The sequence below is a fragment of the Myotis yumanensis genome, unplaced genomic scaffold (assembly GCF_028538775.1).
Source record: "Myotis yumanensis isolate MYYU_CA2020_CCGP unplaced genomic scaffold, mMyoYum1.0.hap1 SCAF_1, whole genome shotgun sequence".
In the NCBI taxonomy this organism is placed as follows: Eukaryota; Metazoa; Chordata; class Mammalia; order Chiroptera; family Vespertilionidae; genus Myotis; species Myotis yumanensis.
Window position 1 is genome coordinate 57,042,128 of NW_027223752.1, and position 23,972 is coordinate 57,066,099.

Below are 23,972 nucleotides of genomic sequence, written 5' to 3' on the forward strand. Positions count from 1 at the left end.
CCTTTTCATCACTCCAAATAGAAATCCTGTAACCATTAAACAATAACTCCTGTTCTGCTCTCTCCTTAGCCCCTGGGCACCTCTTATCTATTTTCTGCCTCTATGAATTTGCCTATTCCAGATATTTCATATAAGTGGAATCATACAGTATTTGTACTTGTGTGATTCTGGCTTATTTCACTTAGCATAGTATTTTCAGTGTTCGTCCAAGTTGTAGAATGTATCAGATACTTTGCATAATACTGCTATTTTCAGAATTCATCCAAGTTGCAGCATGTATCAGATTGCCATATTTAAAAAAAAATTCTAAGCCTTTAAAAATTTTGAGGAGGTAAGAGATCAACCAAAGACTTATATGCATGCATATAAGCATAACCAATGGACATAAGACACTGGGGGGTAGGGGAGGCCAGGGGCTTGTCAAGAGCTGGGGAAAAAAGGAGACACATGTAATACCCTTTGTAATACTTTAAGCAATAAAAAATAAATTAATTTAAAAAAAAGAAAAAAAAAATTCTCACTCTAGGATATTTTTTTCCATTAATTTTTAGAGAGAGTAGAAGGGAGGGAGAGGGAGGGAGCAGAGGTGGGAGGGTGAGAAGGAGGGAGAGGAAGAGAAATTGACATGAGAGAGACACATGGATTGATTGCCTCCTGCATGTGCCTGCAACCTGCAAACCAGGTACATCCCTTGACTGGGAATCAAACCCATGACCCTTTGGTCCACGCGCTGACATTCTAACCACTGAGAAAACTGGCCAGTGCAGATTTGCATACATTTTTGTGGCTGAATAATATTCCATTATATGGATATGACACATTTATCCATTCATCTGTTATGTCTCTCTTGTGGCATTTAATATTCTGAATCTACTTTGCATTATGTTTTTTTTGGGGGGGTGGGATTCTTGTCCTATTTCACAGAATTATAAATTACCTGAGGGAAAAATTGAGGCTTCTCACCTTGAATATAAAGAGCACGCAGAGATGGGTTTAAATGTGACAGCAAAGGAGAAAGAATTGAGGAAGATTTCCATATAAACAGGGCCTTTTGATTTTTTAGCTGGATTTAAAATAAAATTGAGATATAATTGAATAACATTGTGGCCTTCTGTTTTTAACCTTAATTTTATAGTTTAGATTCACATACAGTTATAAGAAATAGCATATTCCATGTACCCTTCACCCAATGGTAACCTCTTGCAAAATTGAATAGTAGAGTATCATGACCAGGATATTGACATTGATGCAATCCACAGATTATTCAGATTTCCCTAGTTTTTCTTGTTCTCATTTCTGTGTGTGAGTGTGTGTTTGGTTCCATCCAGTTTTATAACATGAGTAGCTAGGTATATGTATTCACCACCACAGTTAAGATACAGAATGGCCTGTCACCACAAGGAACCCCCAGTGTTCCCTTTTATAGCCACACTAACCTTCTTCCTGCTGTCTCCTCACTTCCCCAGTAAGCTATTCCCCATTTCTAAAATTTGTCACTTCAGAAATAAATCTATCTATCTATCTGTAAAGCCTAAGTGACGGAACAACTGGTCAACTGGTCACTATGACAAGCACTGACACCAGGGGTCAGACGCTCAATGTTGGAGCTGTCCCCTGGTGGTCAGTGCCCTCCCACAGTGGAAGCGCCGCTCAGCTGACTGGTGGGCGCCAGACACTGGGCTCATGGCTGGTGATTGCAGCTGCGGCAGCATGAGCCTCTCCCGCCTCCACATCAGCATGCTACTGAGTGGTGGTGGCGACAGGTGCAACAGGGCTGGGATGAGCAGGAGTGGCGTGGCACCCAGCCGCCTGCCACTTTGCACATTACTACATCCCTCGGGGGATGTTGGGGATCAGGCTGAAACCGGCAGTCCAACATCCCCCAAGGGGTCCTGGATTGCAAGAGGGCGCAAGCCAGGCTGAGGGACCCCCACTGGGCCTCTAGTATATATAAAAGCCTAAGTGACCGAACGACGGGTCAACCGGTCGCTATGACATGCACTGACCACCAGAGAGCGGGTGCTCAATGCAAGAGCTGCCCCCTGGTGGTCAGTGTGCTCCCATAGCCAACCTCTCGTGGTTCCTCCTCCCGGCCGGCCTGCCCGATCACTGGCCAGGCCAAGGGACCCGCACCCATGCACAAATTTGTGCACTGGGCCTCTAGTGTTATATAATTAGAATCATATAACACATATAACCTTTTTGGATTGTTTTTTTCATTCAGCATAATTCTTAGAGATTCATCCAAATTGTTGCCTGTGTGAATAGTATGTTCCTTTTTATTTCTGAGTAGTGTTCTGTGGTATGTTTGTAGCACAGTTTGTTTAACTTGTTAAAGGACATCTGGGCTGTTTTCAGTTCTTGGCAATTACGAATAAAGCAGCTAGAAACATTCATATACAGGTTTTTTTATGTGTACATCAGTTTTTATTTCTAATCTAATTGATGGGTCATATAGTAATTATTTGTTTTTATATTTATGTGAAACAGCCAAACTGTTTGCTAGGGTGGTTTTACTATTTTATTCTTTTTTTAAAACAAAATTTATTGATTGATTTTTAGAGAGTGAGGACAGAGAGGAAGAGGGAAAAGAGAGAGAGAGAGAGAGAGAGAGAGAGAGAGAGGGAGAGAGGGAGAGAGAGAAAGAGAGAGAGAGAGATCACTTTATTATTACACTAGTAGCTCGGTGCACGAAATCTGTGCACATTAAAAGGGAATTAATTGCCCTAACCAGTTTGGCTCAGTGGCTAGAGCATCGGCCTGTGGACTCAAGAGTCCCAGGTTTGATTCTGGTCAAGAGCCTGTACCTTGGTTGCGGGCACATCCCCAGTGGGGAGTGTGCAGGAGGCAGCTGATCGATGTTTCTCTCTCATCGATGTTTCTAACTCTCTATCCCTCTCCCTTCCTCTCTGTAAAAAATCAATAAAATACATATTTTAAAAAAGGGAATTAATTAGCAGAGATATTTTAACACATTGTATGTGTTAAATACGTTATACGTTTAAAAACGTATAAACGTATTTATACGTTTCCCGCATACAATGTGTTAATATTGCTATTTGCCCTTTATAATAGAAGTGTGAGAGATGAAAGGAAATTAGTAAAATGTATATGAAAATAATATATAAATTTATTAATAAATAAACAGTAACAAGGATATAACAGCAACAGAGGCATGATATAAAAACAACAAAAACATATGAAAACAACAAAAACAGATGAAAACAACAAAAACATGATATAAAAACAACAGTGATGCAAACAATGACTGATAAAGTGATTAAACTTATTCTAATATCTCCCTGTACACCACATTAAGAGTGAAAACACTTTCAGAGTGCTTGACTAATTTCCCTTGTGATGAAGTACTTAGAACTTTAACTGTAACATCACATGCTCTTCAAACTCAAGAGAAAGCAGCATGTAACTGACCATGTGCAAAAACGGGTGTAGGTAGGAATATGCCTACTTTGTCTAGAGTTTGTCCTTGTGGTTTATTAATAGTCATCACAAATGCTGGCATCATGGGAAACCGTTGTCAAATCAATTTAAGTGGGAGGCCAGTGTCAAATGGGGACAAATTAAGTCTTGGAATCAGAACAGCCTCTCCCTCTGCAGATCCTGTTAATACTTCAACTTCGAAAATGGTAGGTCGTAATCTTTTGATAATAAATCTGGTACCATTACAAAGACCCCATTTACTATTGAGATTTCTCAATAGCATGATGATTGCACCCACTTTCAATTTTAATTTATGACACGGCATTCCCGATGGAGTAATACTATTAAGAAATTCGATGGGAAAATTTTTCTTTTCAGCATCATCTGTGGAATCAATGGAATCATCACTCAGATATGTGTGAAAAATCTCCATCGAGTATATCCAAATTTTCTTCATTTAATTTTTGAACATGCTCATTTTTTGGACAAAGAATTGCACGTTTAGATATATTTTTAATATTATCTATAGCAGTGGTTCTTAACCTTGGCTGCACATTAGAATCACCTGGGAATCTTTTTAAAATCCTGATTCCTGGGCCTCATCCTCTGGAAATTGTTTCTTTGTTATGGGGTGGGGCCACAACATTAGTAACAAAGAAACAGAATTAAAACTTTATTGTGGGGAGCTGCTACAGTGTTTTGGACAGGTTCAAGCCTTGGACTGATGAGAGGGCGCAGTCCTCTCATTGCCATGTGCGAGTCCCAGCTTGGAGGGCAGGGCCCTCCTAGCACAATTATAGCCAACAGCTCTAGCTATAAACTTGAACCTATGGTCCAAACACGTGGCCCTACGTGCCTGAGTGATGTAGGCTTGATAGAGTTCAGGTGCATGTAGTTGAGTAGGATTGAAACCCAGGAGAAGGTTGTAAACATCTTGGTCACACTCCTACTTTGCCTTGTAGTATCTGCTATAAAATAAAGGCATGGCTGTGGGCGTGGTCGCTGTCTCTCAGAGAAGCAGCGTTCCACCGAGACCCAGCTTTCATTCTCTTGTCTGTCTTTCCTAAGCCTTTCAGCCGCCCCCACTCAGGTTCACCCCTGGCCGTGCTGGCACGGCACACTTTAGAAAGATATGCCTCCACGCTCCCAGGGCGGGTTCCTGCCTCAAACCCTGCCCTTACAGGAAACAGCTCCGGGAAACAGCTTGGGGGGAGGGCGAAGCCGTTGCCAAGACAACCCCTGCAGGACTGACTTCCTTCCGCTTGGTCGTGGCGGTTCTGGATGTGATGAACACCACCCATGGTTTTTATATAAGTAGATTTATTTATGCATTCGTTGGTTGATTCTTTTTTCTTTTTTTAAAAATATATTTTATTGATTTTTTACAGAGAAGAAGGGAGAGGGATAGAGAGCTAGAAACATCGATGAGAGAGAAACATCAATCAGCTGCCTCCTGCACACCCCCCCAGTGGGGATGTGCCCGCAACCAAGGTACATGCCCTTGACCGGAATCGAACCTGGGACACTTGAGTCCGCAGGCCAACGCTCTATCCACTGAGCCAAACCGGTTCGGCCGTTGGTTGATTCTTGTATGTGCCCTCACTGGGTATTGAACCTATAACTTTGGGTTATCGGGACAATGCTCTAACCAACATGAGCTTGTGATATACCTGGCTAGGGAAATGGTTTTACTATTTTATATTCCCACCAGCAGTGTATAAGTGATCTAATTTCTTTGCATCCTTGCTAGTTTTTTGGTATTTTTAATAGTTTTATTTTATCTATTCTAATAGATATATAGTGATATCTCATTGTGGTTTTTATTTTTCTGATGACTAATGAATGATGTTGGACATCTTTCCATGTGTATATTTGGTGAATGTCCATATTTCTTGGCCATTTCTAATTGTATTATTTTTCTATTGAGTTTTGAGAATTCTTTATACAGTCTAGTTGTCATTCATCAGATACTGATCTGCGAATATTTTCTCCCAGTCTATTGCTTGTTTTTTTATCTTTTTTCACAGAATATTTTTCAGACCAAAAATTAAATTTTGATAAGGTCCAAATGATCAATATTTACTTTTACTGATTGGTTTTCTCATTTAAATCCATCTTTTTCTTTTAAAAGTGTAGATTAAAATGATACTGATGTTATCATTTTTGTTTTTATTATCAATGTAGCTTTTCTAAAGCTTTTAATGTGGAAGTGCTACATACATTCTTGATTTTTCAACTGGGTTTTCACAATAAACTTTCTGGTTGAATTTGAGTTTTAAAAATGAGCATATTGCTTTGCAGGTGTTAAAGGAAGAAAATTTGTTTCTTATAATGAAATATGTACCTAATATAATTTTTGCACTTAAATAGCATCTTTTCTGTATGTAAGCTGTTAGTTAGCAAGTAGCTGATTGAAGTAATATTTCTATGTGAGATGTAAATTAATGTAGTGAATGTTGTATGTAGGTTTCCTGACTTTATAATTTTTCCTTTCTTTTTAATTATATGTCACATGAATTACAAACTGATTATTACTAGACTACAGGAAAACCTTTATTGTTTACGCAGTATATACTAGTATAAGCATGTGCATGCATCTACTTTTATAAAACAAAAGAGATGGTATGAAATGAAAGAGGGATAGAGATCTAATTATTGCTAACATTTCCTTTAATATTTGATGTGGTTAAAGATAGGAATGAACTTTATGAATATAAACCTAGACTTTCTAGATACTTCTCATGTTGAGTTCCTGCATTTTAGATGTATTCCCTTCTACTTATTGATTTCTCCATCTGAAGCTGTACTACAACTGTTTTCCACATTGATTTGGTGTAGAAAGAAAAGAGCACCAGATTTTAGATATAGACCTAGGTTTAGTCTTTTGCCCATACTGGGGTATATGGATTCCTGCAAGTCACAAACTCTCTGGAAGTTAGTTTTCTTTTCTGTAAAATGAAGACATTTGATTCTTATCATTTCCCTGTAGGTGCTGAAGTTCTGTAATTTTGTTATCTTACAAAGAGTAGCATTCTTGTTCTAATTATAACCTCGTTGACAAAATCAAATAACTTGAAAAGAGATCCTAAAATTTTTTCCAAAGTTATTCACTATGCTTAGGCTAGGCAGTATGACCTTAATGAACCAAGGTATTTGACCCAATACTAATAGGCCCTGTGGAAATACAAAAGATATAAATAATACATGGTTCTTCCCTTAAGGAGCTTGGTCTAGCTGAGAAGCAAAACTAAAGTAAATTTAAAAATGATTACTTATAGACTAATATACAACCAGCTAAATAGAATGTGGGAAATTCCACAGAACAAAATGACCAATTTCTTTAATGAATAAAGCATGTAAAAAAAGAAAAAAAGGAGCAAATCTGCTATATATTAAAAGAACTGAAGACATGTCAACCAAAAGCAATCATTAGGAGAGGGTGTTGGGGAGCCTTTTGTAGAACTTGGTTCAGATAAACCAGTTATAAAGAGATAGTTGAGTAAAACTGAACATGGATTGGCAATTAGATGCTATTAAGCATATGACTAATTTTGTCAGATATGATAATGGTATTATAGTTATATTTTTAAAAGAAAAAACATGTCTTAGATTCATCCTGGAGTATTTACAATAGGGGTGGGGAATGTTTGGCCTCAGGGATGTATAAGGCCTGCAAAATCATTTGGTCTGACCCTGCCAAGGCATTAGGGATGAGTTAGCCAAATATAGCAGGCTAATTTTTAAGTTAATTTTGTATGGCCCGAGAATGACATAAATATCCAAAGGGCCCTTGGCAGAAAAAAGGTTCCCCACCCCTTATTTACAAGAACAAATGAGTATGCTAGGTGGAGTTGTTTATTGATAGTTATTAAAGCTGAGTGATTGGTCCATAGGAGTTCATTGTACTTATTCTGTTACTGCTTCTGTGTAGTTTTGAAATTTTCTGTCTAACAAAAACAGTTTAACTTGTTTCTGGTTGATAAATCACTAACTTAATTTGTATCTGTGTAATATAAATAGTGCTGTCACTGTTCAGTAAAACTCCGTATGGTATGGCCTAAATAGGATGTTACCACTTCTAGAAGGGACCTTAGAAGAGATCATCAGGTCAGATCCACCCACTATACAGATGAAGACACTAAGGCCCAAAAAAGGGGAAGCAAATTGCCCAGACCACATTGCTAGTTAATGACTGAACCAGTGTTAGTAATAGGTCTCTTAATTTCCACATTTCTAGGTTCTTCTACCTTTCCTGTCAAAGTTTTCCTGTCTCCAAAGAGTTTGTGAATTTTAAATCAAATTAACGTGTGCATACAATGTTTACTTTGTCTTGTTTATTTTCCTCAGAGTCTGGCCAACCTATTTGTGGAAATGGAATGGTAGAGCAAGGTGAAGAATGTGATTGTGGCTATAGTGACCAGTGTAAAGATGAGTGCTGCTATGATGCAAACCAGCCAGAGGGGAAAAAATGCAAGCTAAGACCTGGGAAACAGTGCAGGTGCCTTGCTAATTCCAGTCATGTTTATGTTCCTATAAAGTCACCTGAAGGCAGTTATGGCAGATTTAAAACAAATTAAGAGATGCATATGGTTTTGAAACTTTATCTTTATTTGTTGTTGTTTTGCTTTATTTGTGTTTTTTTCATATATATATATATATATATATTTTTTTTTTTTTTTTTCTACTCCATAGCATTGGTTAGTGCACTGTTGTTGGCATATTGAACTACATGTAATTTGTGTGGTGGGTGTTAAAAAAAGGACGTGCAAAAGATGCTCAATAATGCATTTTATTTAGCTCTTAACTTTAAAAATATTATCATCCATATTTTTAGGATCTTAATTTTAAACATTTAAGTGATATGGATTCCATATACTCTTTTTAAAAAATATATTTTTATTGATTTCAGAAGAAAGGGAGAAGGAGAGAGAGAGATAGAAACATCAATGATGAGAGAGAATCATTGATCAGCTGTCCCCTGCATGCCCTCTACTGGGGATCAAGTCTGCAACCCGGGCATGTTCCCTGAATCAAAATCGAACCCTGACCTCCTGGTTCATGGGTCGATGCTCAACCAATGAGCCATATCAGCTGGTGGATTTCATGCACTCTTATAACTTAGTATCATATAATTATTTCACTTGTCATATTACTTTGGTAGTAATTGACAAAAGCAATAGAGTATTATTTGTGCAATATTGGTTTGTTTTTCCTACTTTGATTTTAGCATATAAATGTGAGGAAATTGATAAATTGACTAATGTATGATGTAATTATGAAGAACACTGGTAACTTGCCTAATACTAAATCCATTTTCTATTATAGCCTTTCACTAATAACAAATAGAATAAGAATGCCGTGCTTATAAAAATGAGACAATCACTTTTCTATGCTTATTAGAATGTTGAATTTAGTAGCCTTTTATTCCAATATTTGAAGTTGTATATCAATAACATACTATTTAAAAGATAAGATTTATATTTTAAAAATTAGGACCATATCTATATATATAAGAAATATCTTAGCAATTTTCTTTAATCGTGTAATGTTTCTTTTAGTCCAAGCCAAGGTCCCTGTTGTACAGCACAGTGTATATTCAAGTCAAAAACTGAAAAGTGTCGGGATGATTCAGACTGTGCAAAAGAAGGAATATGTAATGGCATTACAGCTCTTTGCCCAGCATCTGACCCTAAACCAAACTTTACGGACTGCAATAGGCACACACAAGTATGCATTAATGGGGTAAGTATTTGATGTATATATTTTTAATTTAGTTTTATAAAACCTGCTTTATCAAAATAGTTGTTGACGCTTAAAGCTGCATAGTTAAAGTAATTAATCTCAGTTCCTGTTTCAGTATCTAGTTCCCCACAAAGCCAAAATGTATTATATGGTTGATGGCATCCTATTAGTTACTGACTTGCCTTTTACCTTTCCACTATGTGTGTTTGGTATTCTCTAGAGAAAAATAGTTGTACAACTAGTCATGTGACTTTGTACTGCTTTTAAGTTTTATAAATTAATATCTTTTTAATAGCCTAAATAAAAGAATATAAAGCCTTCGAAGCTTTCTTGACTAAATGGTTACTTTCTTCTATATGAGGAAAATTTCATTTTTCTCTTCTTATAAAGGAGCCATAATAACTAACATAAAATTGATGTTTATCTACTCTCTTTTTCTATTTTTGCTTTGTAAAGATCTTGATATTTTAAGTTGCTATTTCTTTAAAAGATTTCCTATCTTATTTGCACTTATTCTTTTTCAAATATGTTTATATTACCCATTTCTGATACTAATTTATGCTTTTCCCCCCAGCTTATATTTCTACTTAATTATTTTACCATTGGAGGCTTATATCTGCCTGTCTATTACTGTGCACAATAGCCTTGACTATTTAGGGATTAAATAATTGATTTTCTATTTTCCTTTCAGCAATGTGCAGGCTCTATCTGTGAGAAATATGGCTTGGAGGAGTGTACCTGTGCCAGTTCTGATAGCAAAGATGATAAGGAATTATGCCATGTCTGCTGTATGAAGAAGAGTAAGGCTTTTAAAAATACTAGAGGAGTATAAAATTTGTTTTGAGAATCTTATTTTCTCTTCTATTTTAAGTGTTAAACTCTGACATATACTTTGCATAGATAATTTCAGCTAACCTGATCCTCTTGAGAAAGAAAAACTTTAGATGTAGCATAGTATTGTGTTTTAGTATTGGGTCTCTACAGTGTTTTTAAAATGGTAAACTAGACAAAAACCTGCCAGCTTTATGACAATTAATATAAACACTGTTAGAAGATTTTAAAGCTATTGTAGCCACTAAGTAAAGAGTTGCTGGTTGTTTACTTATATTGTAACATTTAAGGTGAATTCCCACTAGTGTTATCTAGCCTCACTAATGAAAGTCTTTGTAACATGTCATGATAATGATTTTAGGCAGTGTCTTCCTCCTCCCTTTCTCCCCACCTAGTCCCCTAGAAAATCTGATCTTCAACTTATATTTCGTACTTCTTTTTCAGTGGACCTATCAACTTGTGCCAGTACAGGGTCTGTGCAATGGAGCAAGCATTTCATGGGTCGAACCATCACCCTGCAACCTGGATCCCCTTGCAATGATTTTAGAGGCTACTGTGATGTTTTCATGCGGTGCAGATTAGTAGATGCTGATGGTCCTTTAGCTAGGCTTAAAAAAGCAATTTTTAGTCCAGAGCTCTATGAAAACATTGCTGAATGGATTGTGGTAAGTTGTTTTTATTTATAAAGAATCCTTATCTTAAAATGTTTTGATCATAATTTTACTTAGTCAGAGGTCACCAATGTTATGAGAAAATCACTTTTCTGTTTATACTGGAATTACTTTATCTCAAGAATGATTTTAAAGTTCAAATATCCCTGGGTATTAATTTCTTCTAAAATGATCAGAATATCTGCATGTGTATCATTCATAGATTGGTTGGTAGGTGATGGGAGTCATTCTGTTTTACTCTGCTCCCTAGTTCCTGTCCTGATGGGTTACTTCCTGCTTTGGTCCATATGCTTAGGGCATTTTCATGGGAGTTTTTCCTCTAGTTGTTTTGGAAAGCCCTGCTTGCTTTTTATACTTCTCCCTTGTCTCAATATGACAGATAGCCAGCTGCGGGTTCTACTTTGCTGAACAAGAGAGATGAAAGAGAAATTGGTGATTTTCTGAAGGTTTTTTCTGGTGTTTCAGTATAATTTCTGGGTCTTCATCTTGTCCGTGATAGGAATATTGAACAGGGTAAGATCAGATACAGAGCCTTTTGCAGATTCGTTAATGATTATGGATGTTCATTCCAACATAAATCCACTGAACTGTATTATTTTTAAGCCCACATTTCTCTAAGTTGTACAGATGTTAAATTACCTGAAATTTTCTTAGAAGATTTCTGAGAATGACTATCTTAAGTCACTTAAATATTCATGTTTCTAAATGATTACATTGAAATATAAGTAGAAAGCTTGCAAGTGATGTATTTGATAATGTGCTATACCCAAACTGAAAGAGTTTGCTTTGGAAATTGACTTAACTCAGCTCTTCCTCTTTCCCACCTTTTCCAATTATTCCTCACCTTTTGTGTGTGTATTCAGGACTGAATATGCCTCAAAAGCACACCAAAAAGTTGTTTGTGTGGATTGTCCCTCTTTTGGGTACTCTTAGAATAACAACTTTCTACACTAACAATTTTGGAATTAGCTCCAGCATTAAGTGGTATTTATTACACATAGAAAGAGTAATATGTGGTTTTTAGATATATGATGATTATGTGGTGGAGGGATCATTGAAGTTGGAATTAGAAGACCTAGATTTTAAACCAAATAATTGGGCAATTCTTTTAACTTAGTTATTTTTATTTTTTTTAAAAAATATATTTTTATTGATTTCAGAGAAGAAGGGAGAGGGAGAGAGAGATAGAAACATCAATGATGAGAGAGAATCACTTATCGGCTGCCTCCTGCACGCCCCTCACTGGGGATCAAGCCCGCAACCTGGGCATATGCCCTGACCGGGAATCGAACCGGTGACCTCTCGGTTCCTGGGTCGACGCTCAACTGCCGAGCTACACCCGGCTGGGCTATCTTTATTTTTTTAAAATATATTTTTATTGGTTTCAGAGAGGAAGGGAGAGGGAGAGGGAGAGGGAGAGAGAGAGAGATAGAAACATCAATGATGAGAGAGAATCATTGATTGGCTGCTTCCTGCCCGCCTCCTACTGGGGATGGAGCCCACAACCTGGGCATGTGCCCTTGATGGGATCAAACCTGGGACCCTCCACGCCACAGTGCTCTGTCCACTGAGCCAAACCAGCTAGAGCTAACTTAGGTATCTTTAAAACATAAATATATTACTCATTTTTGTACTCCTGCACTTGATGCATAATGGGTGTTCAGAAAATATCAGTTAAAGTAAAGGTGCCTTGTGACAAGTGGAATGAGACAGGTTTTGGAATTACACAAGGATTCAGATCATCCTTCTGGCCTTTGTCAGTTCTGTGACTTCAAGTAACTTACCTTTCTTGGCCTTATACTTCCCTATTTTCAATTCAGATCCAGCTCTTTTTTCAGATTACCTTTATTAAGAATAAGATGAACCTGGCCCCAGTTCGATTCCCAGTCAGGGCACATGTCTGGGTTGCAGGCTTGATCCCCTTCATGGGGTGTGCAGGAGGCAGCTGGTTAATGTTTCTATCTCTCTCTCCCTCTCTTTTCCTCTCTCTCTAAAAAATCAATAAAAACATTTTTAAAAAAGAATAAGTTGTGATCTAGCATACTTGTCTACTATAGAGGACTATGTTCTGAAAAGAAATCTGATAATGGTGATCTCAGAGTTATGTTCCACTTAGTATATGTTGTGCCAGATATTTTAGGTTTTCTAGATAGGCTATTATGTAATCTAAAAATAGTATATTTTTCATTTTCCTTCATTACCTTTAATCCTTGACTCAATTTTTAGAATTTCAAAAACTCATTCATTTATTCCTATTAAAGTATTTAATAGGAATGATCTTTTTATTTAAAGTAGTTTCTTTTTGTTGTTAATCCTCACCCAAGGATATTTTCCCATTGATTTTTAGAGAGAGTGGAAGGGAGGGGGAGAGACTCAGAGAGAGAAACATCAATGTGAGAAAGACACATCAATTGGTTGCCTCCCTCATGCACCCCAACCAAAGCCAGAGATTGAGTCTGGAAATGAGCTACGTGCCCTTGACCAGAACCAAACCTGAGACCCTTCAGTTCTCTGGCCGACAATCTACCTACTGAGACAAACTGGCCAGGGCTATTTAAAGTATTTTTTTTTTTTTTGTAAGTCCATTAATGTTTCAATTTTATTATAGTTTTATATCACACTAGTTCAAATGCATTTCTCTATAACTACAGCATAGCTCCTTTGGAATTATTTCAGTTATCTGTAGAACATGTGACTCTATCAAAGACTTTGAATCTCAAACAAACATAAAATTTCAAATTATTAATTTTTAGATGAAAGGGATAAGAAAAGCCATTAGGTGATGGTTGGTATTGTTAATTTCCAATAAGACACTGTGTTGAAACGTTTCTTCTGACACAGCAGTCATAAATTAGAACCTTCAAAAAACAAGGGCAGAACCAAAGTATAATGAAAGAAGCTTCTGCAGTGTACGCCTCCCACAGTCCTCAGCCTCTGACAGAAGCAAGGCACAGCATCTTCCCTGAAAATTAAGTGGGCTCCCAGTATTTTCATGCAGTTGAGCTAGACACTCAAGACTTATCATTAATGTATATCCCATCTTGGCTCTGGGTGCATTAATTATGCCTGAAGAGCTTAATACCCATCCAAGTCCACAGGTGGAAGAACACATACACTGGTATGGTGATGGGCAAGAGCAGACTGTAAAAGCACAGGCTGGCTGTGCTAGTGCAGCCCTGTGGGAAGTCTTCTTCCACGGAGGCTGAGTAGAACAGTCCTGCTAAGGAGATCAATGGAATGAGGACAGTCAATGTAGGAAGAGACAGAAACATTCTCCTCTTCCACTTACTACCTGCCACCCTGACTTTTTAAAATGTCAATGGTGGTAAGAAAATCTGGCTGTATGTGTCGTTTTTAATTATTATCTAGTGCTGCTCCATATCTTCTTGCTTCTTATTTTGATGTGCCATCATCCTAGCTGCCTGTGGTATCATATTAGGGATCCCATCAATAATTGGATAGGCTATTCCCAACTCGTCATTAATCAATTCATTTGTCGATGCTTCATATCGGAGCGGCTTCTTGGAGAGCGGGCACACCAGGAACTCCAGCAGCGCCGGGTCGAAGGCGTGGGGCGGCTCTTCTCGCTCTTGCGGCCGCACCTACGGGCGACCGTGGACTACGGCGGCGCGCGTCCCCCGCAGCGCTGCGCCGAGCCTGCCCGCACTCAGCATGGTCTGGCCGCCCGCGACTGCCCCTCGCCCCCTGCCGCCAGGCGCCGCCGCTCACGCTGACCCCCGCGCATCCGGCCCTGACACCCAGGCCCCGCCCCTGGGTGCGTTGGGAACGCAGTCCGACCTGTTTAAAGTATTTTTTTTTGTGTGTGATTAATCACTATGCTTTAATTATTTTCAGTTTGTAACAATGAAAAATACATCCTGCATATCAGATATTTACATTACAATTCATAACAGTAGCAAAATTACAGTTAGGAAGTAGCAATGAAAATAATTTTTTAAATTTTTTTTTTTTATTAGTTAAGGTATTACAAATGTGTCCTCATCCCCCCATTAACCCCCACCCCCCCCTCCGCCCCGCCCCGCCCACTCATGCTCCCATCCCCCTGTTGTCCATGTCCATTGGTTAAAACCTCTTTTCATTTTTAGACTTGAGGATTTAGTGAAATGCTGATTACAATGAATTATCAATGTAAAGTATTTTCTTGTGCTCTGGAACTCATTAATCAGGCACTTTTAGATTTCTATAAGTTTGCCTTGAATATAGAATGCTTTTGTTTCATTTCATTGTTGATATTCACATGAACACTTTTGGTCCATAATGCCTGAATGGTACCACTAGGCTGTGGCTGCATTTGTGGGCATTAACCATGTCAAACATAAGGTAACAAACTTCTAGTTCCCTCTAAGTTGTTTGTCTCATTTGTGTTACCTGCAGAGTTCACTTGCACAGCAGAGTTTATTTTGTTACATTAATAGCTCATGCTTTGGTCTTTCATCATGTCCAGAAAGTGGCCTTTCAGTTAGTCATATAGGATGCTCTGGTGTAAGAAGGTATGATAGAAATTGGGTTAGTTTCACTCACTTTTCTTTTCAGTGGTCCCTGGTAACTTTTTGTCTCCTTTCTGTTATATATTGTTGCATCTTTTCTCCTCATGTAGGGTAGGTAGAGTAGGAAGAATCTTAGTAGTTTATTTAATACTTCAGGGCATGAGTTACTGATTGCTACTGGTATCATGGAAATGATGGACTTTTACTTTCTTTTCTGGAATAAAGTTGTTTTCAACAGTGTTTTGAACATATTTCTCAAAAATATGTTTACTCTATTTTTTTAAAATACATTTTACTGATTTTTTTATAGAGAGGAAGGGAGAGGGATAGAGAGTTAGAAACATTGATGAGAGAGAAACATCGATCAGCTGCCTCCTGCACACCCTCCACTGGGGATGTGCCTGCAGCCAAGGTACATGCCCTTGACCAGAATCAAACCTGGGACCTTTCAGTCTGCAGGCTGATGCCCTATCCACTGAGCCAAACTGGTTAGGGCTCTATTTCTTTTTTAAAAAAATTCTTTATTGTTGAAAGTATTACATATGTCCCTTTTCCCCCCATTGTCCTCTCCCAGCCTGCCCCCACTCTCCAGTCCCGGCCTTTACTCCACCCCCCCCCCCCCCCCCCCCCCCTTGTCTGTATCCGTTGGTGATGCTTATATGTATACAAGTTCTTTGGTTGATCTCTTACCCTCCTACCTACCCCTTCCGCCAACCCTCCCCTGCCATCCCTCTGAAATTGGACCGTCTGTTTGATGCTTCTATGTCTCTGGATCTATTTTTGTTCATCAGTTTATGTTCATTATAATCTACAAATGAGTGAGATCGTGTGATACTTACCTTTGTCTGGCTGGCTTATTTCACTTAGCATAATGCTCTCCAGGTCCATCCATGCTGTTGTAAATGGTAAGAGTTTTTTCTTTTTTACAGTTGTGTAGTATTCCATTGTGTAGATGTATCACCATTTTTTAATCCACTCATCTGCTGATGGGCACTTAGGCTGTTAGCAAATCTTAGCTATTGTAAATTGCACTCCTATGAACACAGGGGTGCATATGTTCTTTCTCATTGGTTGGTGTTTCTGATTTCTTGGGATATATTCCTAGAAGTGGGATTACTGGGTCAAATGGAAGTTTCAATTTTAATTTTTTTAGGAAACTTCATACTGTTTTCCACAGAGGCTGCACCAGTCTGCATTCCCACCAGCAGTGCAAGAGTGTTCCTTTTTCTCCGCATTCTCGCCAGCACATGTTTGTTGATCTGTTGATAATAACCATTCTTACAGGTGTGAAGTGGTACCTCATGGTTGTTTTGATTTGCATCTCTCAGATGATTAGTGATTTTGAGCATTTTTTCATATGCCTCTTGGCCTTCTGTATGTCTGCTTTCGAGAAGTGTTTATTTAGGTCCTATGCCCATTTTTTAATTTGTTTACTATATTTCTTGAGTGCCTACTGTGTATCTATCTAGCCAGTAGATAATGCTAAAATCCTTTGGATTTATCGAGGAGTTATCAAGTTCTTGAAAAGTTTGAGAGCATTCACCAGTAAATCTATTGAGACCCTGTATTATTATCTCCTTTTCTTTAAATGAGGGTTTGAGAGCATTGATATTTCTTTTTCAGTTTCTTCTAGAATTATTGATGTGTTCAGATTTTCTACATGTTTTGAGTTATGTTTGACGTTGTACAAACCATCTTTAATCTTGATTTTTTTTTCAGATTCATTGTAGTTTCCTCTCCCTTTTAAAATAACTGCCTGTTATTTGTGGTTTTTTGAATTTTTAATTTGTTCAGATTTATAGGAGTTGGACTTTTAAAATTTTTGTTTTGATAGTAACCAACTGTATTCAATTTTTCAATTGATTTCTGCTCTCATATTTTACTATACTTATATGAAATTAAGTATTAAGTGTCTGGTATTCTTTATGAAAGATTTAGAACAGCGTTTCCCAGTTGCTTCATAGAATACTAGATCAATGGGTTTAGTGGTCAGATTAATCTGGAAACCAGATTATTATATCCCCTCTTATAGATTTGTGAGGATATTGTTAGAAATAATGCAATAAAAAACTTTTTAACCTTGTTTTTAAACTTACCTGATCCCAGAAATCTTTATTCATGTAAGGCTTATTAAACCATAAATATCCTAAGAAGTCACTTGGGGGAACATTTAGAGTGGTAGATCTCATTCCTGGTTGTACATGAGAATCACCTTAGGGCTTAGACCCATTAATTCAGAATCTCTTGGGATGGGGCATTAAGTATTTCTGATGAGGAGCCAGGATTGAAAACCATTCATCTAAACAGGGTTTGGCAAACTATGGCTCTTGAGCCAAATCGAGCCCACTGCCTGTTTTTGTATGGCTCACAAACTAAAAATGGTTTTACTTTTTAACCCTTTGCACTCCGCTGTCCCCTCTCAGGGGGCATCGGAATTCTAGCATATCACTCGGATGTCCCCTCTCAGGGGACATTGCAGTTTATTAGTGATTACGGGGAATTGAGTTATTTCAACGCAACTTTTTGAGACATGCATGTTTCCCTGAAGTTTTATCTTGAAATGGCACAAGAAATTAAATCAAAATATCGTAAAATTACTAAGATATATACAAGAAATGTCAGCGGGTTTTGTGTCGGATTAAACAATAAACTACATATTCCCGATGTGGGACAAAGAAAACGGGACTGCATTGTGTGTTCTAACAGGAAAACACCTGGTGGCAGGCGTCAAACCACTTATTACTGTCAAACATGCACTAATCAGCCTGCAATGCATATTGGGGAGTGTTACAAAACTTATCATACTGTACAAAATTATAAACAATAAAATATTGTTTTTTTTGCAAATATACATTCCTCGATGTCACCCAATTCATATAAGTCCAATATCATTATAATACGTTACTTGGTTCCAAAATTATACTAAATAATACGAGGGTCTGTAAATGCACGTTTCCGCCGCAAAGTAGCGTCGAGTAGCTGGTAGCCAATGTCCAGAATGGTTCGGAGTGCAAAGGGTTAAAATAGTTATAAAAAAATCAAAAGATATTATCAAAATTACATGCTTTTGAAAAATATTTGAAATTCAGATTTCAGTGTCCATAAATAATTTATTTATTTATTTTTAAAAAATATATTTTATTGATTTTTTACAGAGAGGAAGGGAGAGAGATAGAGAGTCAGAAACATCAATGAGAGAGAAACATCGATCAGTTGCCTCCTGCACATCCCCCACTGGGGATGTGCCCGCAACCCAGGTACATGCCCTTGACCGGAATCGAACCCGGGACCCTTGAGTCCGCAGGCCGACGCTCTATCCACTGAGCCAAACCGGTTTCGGCATATAAATAATTTATTGGAACATAGCCACACCATTTGGTTACATATGGTCTATGGCTGCTTTTGCACTTTGAGTAGTTGCAAGAGACTGTAATGGCCCCACAAAGCCTAAAATATTTATTTATCCGGCCTTTTATAGGAAACTAGAGGCCCAGTGTACGAAATTTGTGCACTCGGGAGAGAGTCCCTCAGCCTGGCCTGCGCCCTCTTGCAGTTCAGGAGCCCTCGGGGGATATCTGACTGATGGCTAAGCTGTCAGTTGGACATCGTTAGTGCTGCTGTGGAGGTGGGAGAGGCTCCCGCCACCACCACTGCTCTTGCCAGCCGTGGGCCTGGCTTTTGGCTGAGCAGCGCTTCCCCTGTGGGATAGGGCCGAAACCGGCTCTCCGACGTCCCCCAAGGGGTCCCAGATTGCGAGAGGGTGCAGGCCAGGCCTAGGGACCCCACCAGTGCATGATTGGGGCTGGGGAGAGATGTGGGAGGTTGGCCAGCCGGGGAGGGACTGCGGGAGGGCTTCAGGGCGTATCTGGCTCATCTCACTCAGTCAGTCCCAATCAGCCAGACTCCAGTGCTGGGGTCCAACCCCAGCGGGTCCAGGGGTCCCCAAAGGTGTGGATGGAGTCGGCAAAGAAGGAATGACACGGAGACAGCCTTCAGTTGACCAGCAGCCTAGTCAGGACCTCTAGCCAGGATCTCCAGCCAAGTTCTGGTTAGGATCTCCAGCCAAGTTCTGGTTAGGCTGGTCAGGATCTTCAGCGAAGTTCTGGTTAGGATCTGATCAAGATCTGATGTTTATTGTCTTGTTACATCTGTATTTATACCAGTCGATTTTAATCCTGTCAATTTCTATTACAGAGGTTAGGGCGTTTCTTATCTCCATTCCAGGGAGTAAAAATTATGTAGCTTAACTACCCGCCTGGCACTTAATTAAGGGGTTGTATCCCCTCCCTAACCTCCGGGAAAAATCCCCACCTGGGGAAACAACCTTTCTCAGAGAGGTGACCTTGGTTAAAACACATGGCACTAAGGAGAGCAAACATATTAAGAACAATATGCTATATATGCCAGGTCCCTTGAAACATATGCTGTGCAGATGTTTCTTTTCTGCAGCGACTGTGTCAAGCAGCAAGGATGGACCGGCTTCCGGCACCCCAGCAGCAAGCTAACCTACCAGTCAGAGCGTCTGTCCCCTCGTGGTCAGTGCATGTCATAGTGACTGGTTGACCGGTCAACTGTCTTTCCCTCTTGTCGTCAGTGCATGTCATAGCGAGTGATTGAGCAGTCTTAGCATATCATTAGCATATTACCTTGATTAGTTGAACGGCCTACTGGTCAACCAGACAGCATATTAGGCCTTTATTATATAGGATGTTTACCATCCCCTGAGCTAGAGCAGTGGATCCAAAGTTTAGTCCCCTGACCAGCAGCATCATCATCACCATCACCTGGGAACTTAATAGAAATGCAAATTATCAAACTCTACCCTGGATCCACTGAGCCAGTAGGTGATGGTGCTTGCTAAAGTTTGGGAACCATTTTTTTTTTCAATCAGTGTTATGTAATGACTACTTTTGAAAAGACTTGTAACAGAAAATTTCTACTTTGTCATTCTAATATGTTGTAAATGGAGGATTGCTATGGTACTCTAAAGTCCTTCATTGCCACATAGCTCATGAAACATGAACAACAGAGATGCAGTATTGTCACAGGGCTTAGCATATGGTAAGGATTCATTATACATTTGCTAGATGAGTGAAGCAGATTTCTTAAATGTCATTATTTATATGGAAAAGAATAAAAATTGTGCACATTCACTTTGAGGCTATAATGTTTTTAGGTTTCAGTGGTATTTTATCATGCCAGCCCAGGCAGAGCTTAAGAAACTGAAAGATTAGTACTCAGTTGCTTTCCTCTTGGCAGATTGGTGTTGAGAGGTGGCACATGGGGTGTTGAAGAATAGAACATTTAGTCCAAGTCCAGACTATGTTATCTTCTGAAGGATAGAACGGAAGCTCTCTGCCCTGCAGGATGACATAATCAGTATCACCACAAGGAATTGTGGGTCCCACATGGTTTTGTGACCCATAGGAAGTCTCTAGTGTGTTTGCTGAGTGTGAGAGTTAAACATTGGAACATTCACTGAAAGGATTAGATAGTTGACTTTTTTCTGGGGATCTTTAGAAACAACAAAGATTATTTTATGTTTGAAGAGACTTGAGTTCATGTCTTTTTTTTAACATTTTTATTTTTAAAAAATATATATTTCTTTAATTTCAGAGAGGAAGGGAGAGGGAGAGATAGAAACATCAATGATGAGCCCTAACCATTTTGGCTCAGTGGATAGAGCGTCAGCCTGCGGACTCAAGGGTCCCAGGTTCGATTCCGGTCAAGGGCATGTACCTTGGTTGTGGGCACATCCCCAGTAGGGAGTGTGTAGGAGGCAGCTGATCGATGTTTCTCTCTCATCGATGTTTCTAGCTCTCTATCCTTCTCCCTTCCTCTCTGTAAAAAATCAATAATAAAAAAAACCAACATCAATGATGAGAGAGAATCATTGATTGACTGCCTCCTGCACGCCCCTTAGTGGGGATCAGGCCCGCAACCAGGACATGTGTCCTTGGTCGGAATCGAATCTGGGACCTCCCAGTCCACAGGCCGACGCTCTATCCACTGAGCCAAACCAGCTAGGGCTTGAATACATGTCTTGTCCCTTTTCCCTCACAGTTTATTTGGGTAACACTTGTTTTATCATTTTGTTATCCTATAGGTCCTTTTTATTTATTTAGATTATTAAATAAAAAACTATTATAATTGATACATAACAAATTAGATTGGTAAATAAACTTTTGAATGTCTTCTCTTTGTTTCTTAAGCTTCACTTAACACTCCTGTATCTCTGAAAGATAAGAGCTTGGTGTATAATTTATACTCATTAAATGTTTGTTGGATAAATGGTAGCTCTTTTCTTTCAGACTCTGACAAGTGGACAAATTGTGATCTTTTCTTTTGAGATAGAACACATATTTTACATTTATTAACCAGATTGGTATTCCTTCCCCTATTTTTATAGTACTATATGTAAAAGAGAAGACTATGATTTAGCATTTAAGACACTCTGATAATTCTTTTTTAATTTTATTTATTACTAGAGGCCCGGTGTACAAATTTGTGCACAGGTGGGGTCCCTTGGCCTGGCCAGTGATTGGGGCCGATTAGGCCATCTCACCCAGTATGGGGAGAGGGACTGTGGGCGGTTGGCTGTCTGGCCCAATCAGGGCCAATCGGGCGGCTGGCCGGGGGGAGGGACCATGGGAGGTTGGCCGCTGCAGGAGGTTGGCTGTGTGAGGTTGGCTGTGGGAGTGCACTGACCATCAGGAGGCAGCTCCTGCATTGAGTGTCTGCCCCCTGGTGGTCAGTGCACGTCATAGCGACTGGTCAACTGGTTGTTCGGTCTCTTAGGCTTTTATATACAGTGGGGCCTTGACTTACGAATTTAATTCGTTCCGAGACCAAGCTCTTTAAGGAGCTCGTTAACGAGCTCATTAACTCAAATTACTCTGTCAACTCAATGCAAAAAATCGGCCGAGAGACAGCTGGTATCTCAAAAAACTCATTAGTCGGGACACTCATAAGTCAAGGCCCCACTGTACAGAGTGGCCAGATTATTAAGACCACCTGACATTTGTAGGCAAATTAGCTATAATTTTGCGCTGAAGTTGCTAGAGGGCCAGACCATTATAAATAGGGAAGCAGGTTGTTTACCACGACAGTAGAAGATATGGGTAACCAATGCGATTTAATAGCCTTTGAACGTGGGATATATATATATATATATATATATATATATATATATATATATACAGTATATATAGATTATTATTTTGAAATATAGTTTTATTTTTATTGATTTCAGAAAGGAAGGGAGAGATAGAAACATCAATGATGAGAGAGCATCATTGATGGCTGCCTCCTGCACGCCCCCCACTGGGGATTGAGCCCGCAGCCTGGGCATGTGCCCCTGACCGGAATGGAACCCACGACCTTTCAGTCTGCAGGCCTACACTCTATTCACTGAGCCATACCGGCTAGGGCTGATAATTTTTTTTTAAAGGTAGCATTAAAAATTTCTTTTACCAAAGGTGGCCATACTTACTAACACTCTCAAATACACCATTGTTTTGTTTAGTTTTTCTTGCTATCGTCTATCCAGGATGTTCCATTTTCCTAGATATTAAACTCTGAAAAGCTATCATTGTCATTAAAATATTTCAAGCTTTGTGTTTTTGCGATGTATAGTTACCTAAAAAAATTGGAGGAAGGCCAAGAACACTGCTAGAAGGAACTCTAGAAGTTCTCAAAAACCTGGGTGCCACGTTTTAGTAAGTGTCAGTTGATCTGAACTGAGAGCAGGTCCTTTTGACTTTTGTTTTCTACAAAGTTACTATAACTATTATTAAATCTAGGCATGTCTCCAGTCTAATTCTCTTACTGCCATATTTCTTGCGTCTTTTTTTAAAGACTCTATATAGGTACTGAAAAGCTAGCATCACAGCTATCAAAACCACAATTTTTGTGGACATTGTAGAAATAATAACTGAGCTATTAGTAGTGTTTCAAAAAGTGAGTATTTGGAATAATGACTCAGCTGTAATACCTAATTCAGCACATACTTTTTTGTGAGCAAGGTACTGAGTTTGTAGTGTATAAATTGAAGGAGCTCACAGTCTAGTTTGGGGTAGAGAAGACAAGCATGCACATTGAAATGTATTCCCAGTTCTTTATGATGTTTTAATAGAAAATAGGAGAAACTATTTGGGGAAGGTCTCTTTAAAGAGGTGATGCCAAAGCTAAGTTCTTAAGGACTAGTAGAAGTAGAAGGGCACAGATTGATGTTTTATGAAGAGGGAGTCCCTGAAAAAGTCACAAAACTATGAATTTTTGTAAGTAAAAATTTTTCTTCTCCTTTTTTCCTTTTGAAAAGTGTCATTTTTTAAAAGACTTTTTAAGAAATACTTATTTCTATTGATTTCAAAGAGGAGAGGGAGAGACAGAAACGTCAATGATGAGAGAGAATCAACGATCAGCGTCCTGCACGCCCTCCCACTGGGACCAAACTGGCAACCTAGGCATGTGCCCTGACCAGGAATTGAACTGTCACCTTCTGATTCATAGGTTGATGCTGAACCACTCCGGCCTGGCTTTTTTTTTTTTTTAGTTGACAACGTAATATTGTCATTGAATATGTGCATTGAAAAGAATGCCTTCTTTTTATTCTGGAGCCCAATCTTCTCAAAATGTGTTTCTTGTATATTCTTCAGAAACTATTCATACCATTATAAGAATATTTATTTAAAAAAACCAAATGGAATTTATATATGTGTGTGTGTGTGTGTGTGTGTGTGTATATGAATCATTGTGTGTGTGTGTGTGTGCGCGCGCG

The 23,972-nt window shown here is 38.8% G+C and overlaps 2 protein-coding genes and 1 pseudogene across 2 annotated transcripts in view; 1 reads left to right on the plus strand and 2 right to left on the minus strand.

Moving 5' to 3' along the window:
* ADAM10 (ADAM metallopeptidase domain 10) overlaps positions 1 to 23,972 on the plus strand; it is a 165,145-nt gene that overhangs the window by 128,238 nt on the left and 12,935 nt on the right. The window contains exons 11-14 of the mRNA XM_070421866.1: positions 7,789 to 7,939; positions 9,000 to 9,183; positions 9,875 to 9,983; positions 10,459 to 10,679. Coding sequence (XP_070277967.1) covers positions 7,789 to 7,939; positions 9,000 to 9,183; positions 9,875 to 9,983; positions 10,459 to 10,679 — 665 coding nt within the window. The remainder of the gene's footprint in view (positions 1 to 7,788; positions 7,940 to 8,999; positions 9,184 to 9,874; positions 9,984 to 10,458; positions 10,680 to 23,972) is intronic.
* LOC139003002 (phosphatidylinositol N-acetylglucosaminyltransferase subunit Y) lies at positions 13,651 to 13,984 on the minus strand. Its single transcript, XM_070404366.1, has one exon. The coding sequence runs from the start codon at positions 13,955 to 13,957 to the stop codon at positions 13,742 to 13,744; it is 216 nt and encodes a 71-aa protein (XP_070260467.1). The 5' UTR covers positions 13,958 to 13,984; the 3' UTR covers positions 13,651 to 13,741.
* LOC139002997 (protein preY, mitochondrial-like) lies at positions 14,013 to 14,359 on the minus strand (annotated as a pseudogene).

What these genes read in the sequence shown, in the direction of transcription:
- LOC139003002 (XM_070404366.1), bottom strand. Translation starts at nt 13,957, where the DNA reads ATGTTTCTGTCTCTTCCTACATTGACTGTCCTCATTCCATTGATCTCC.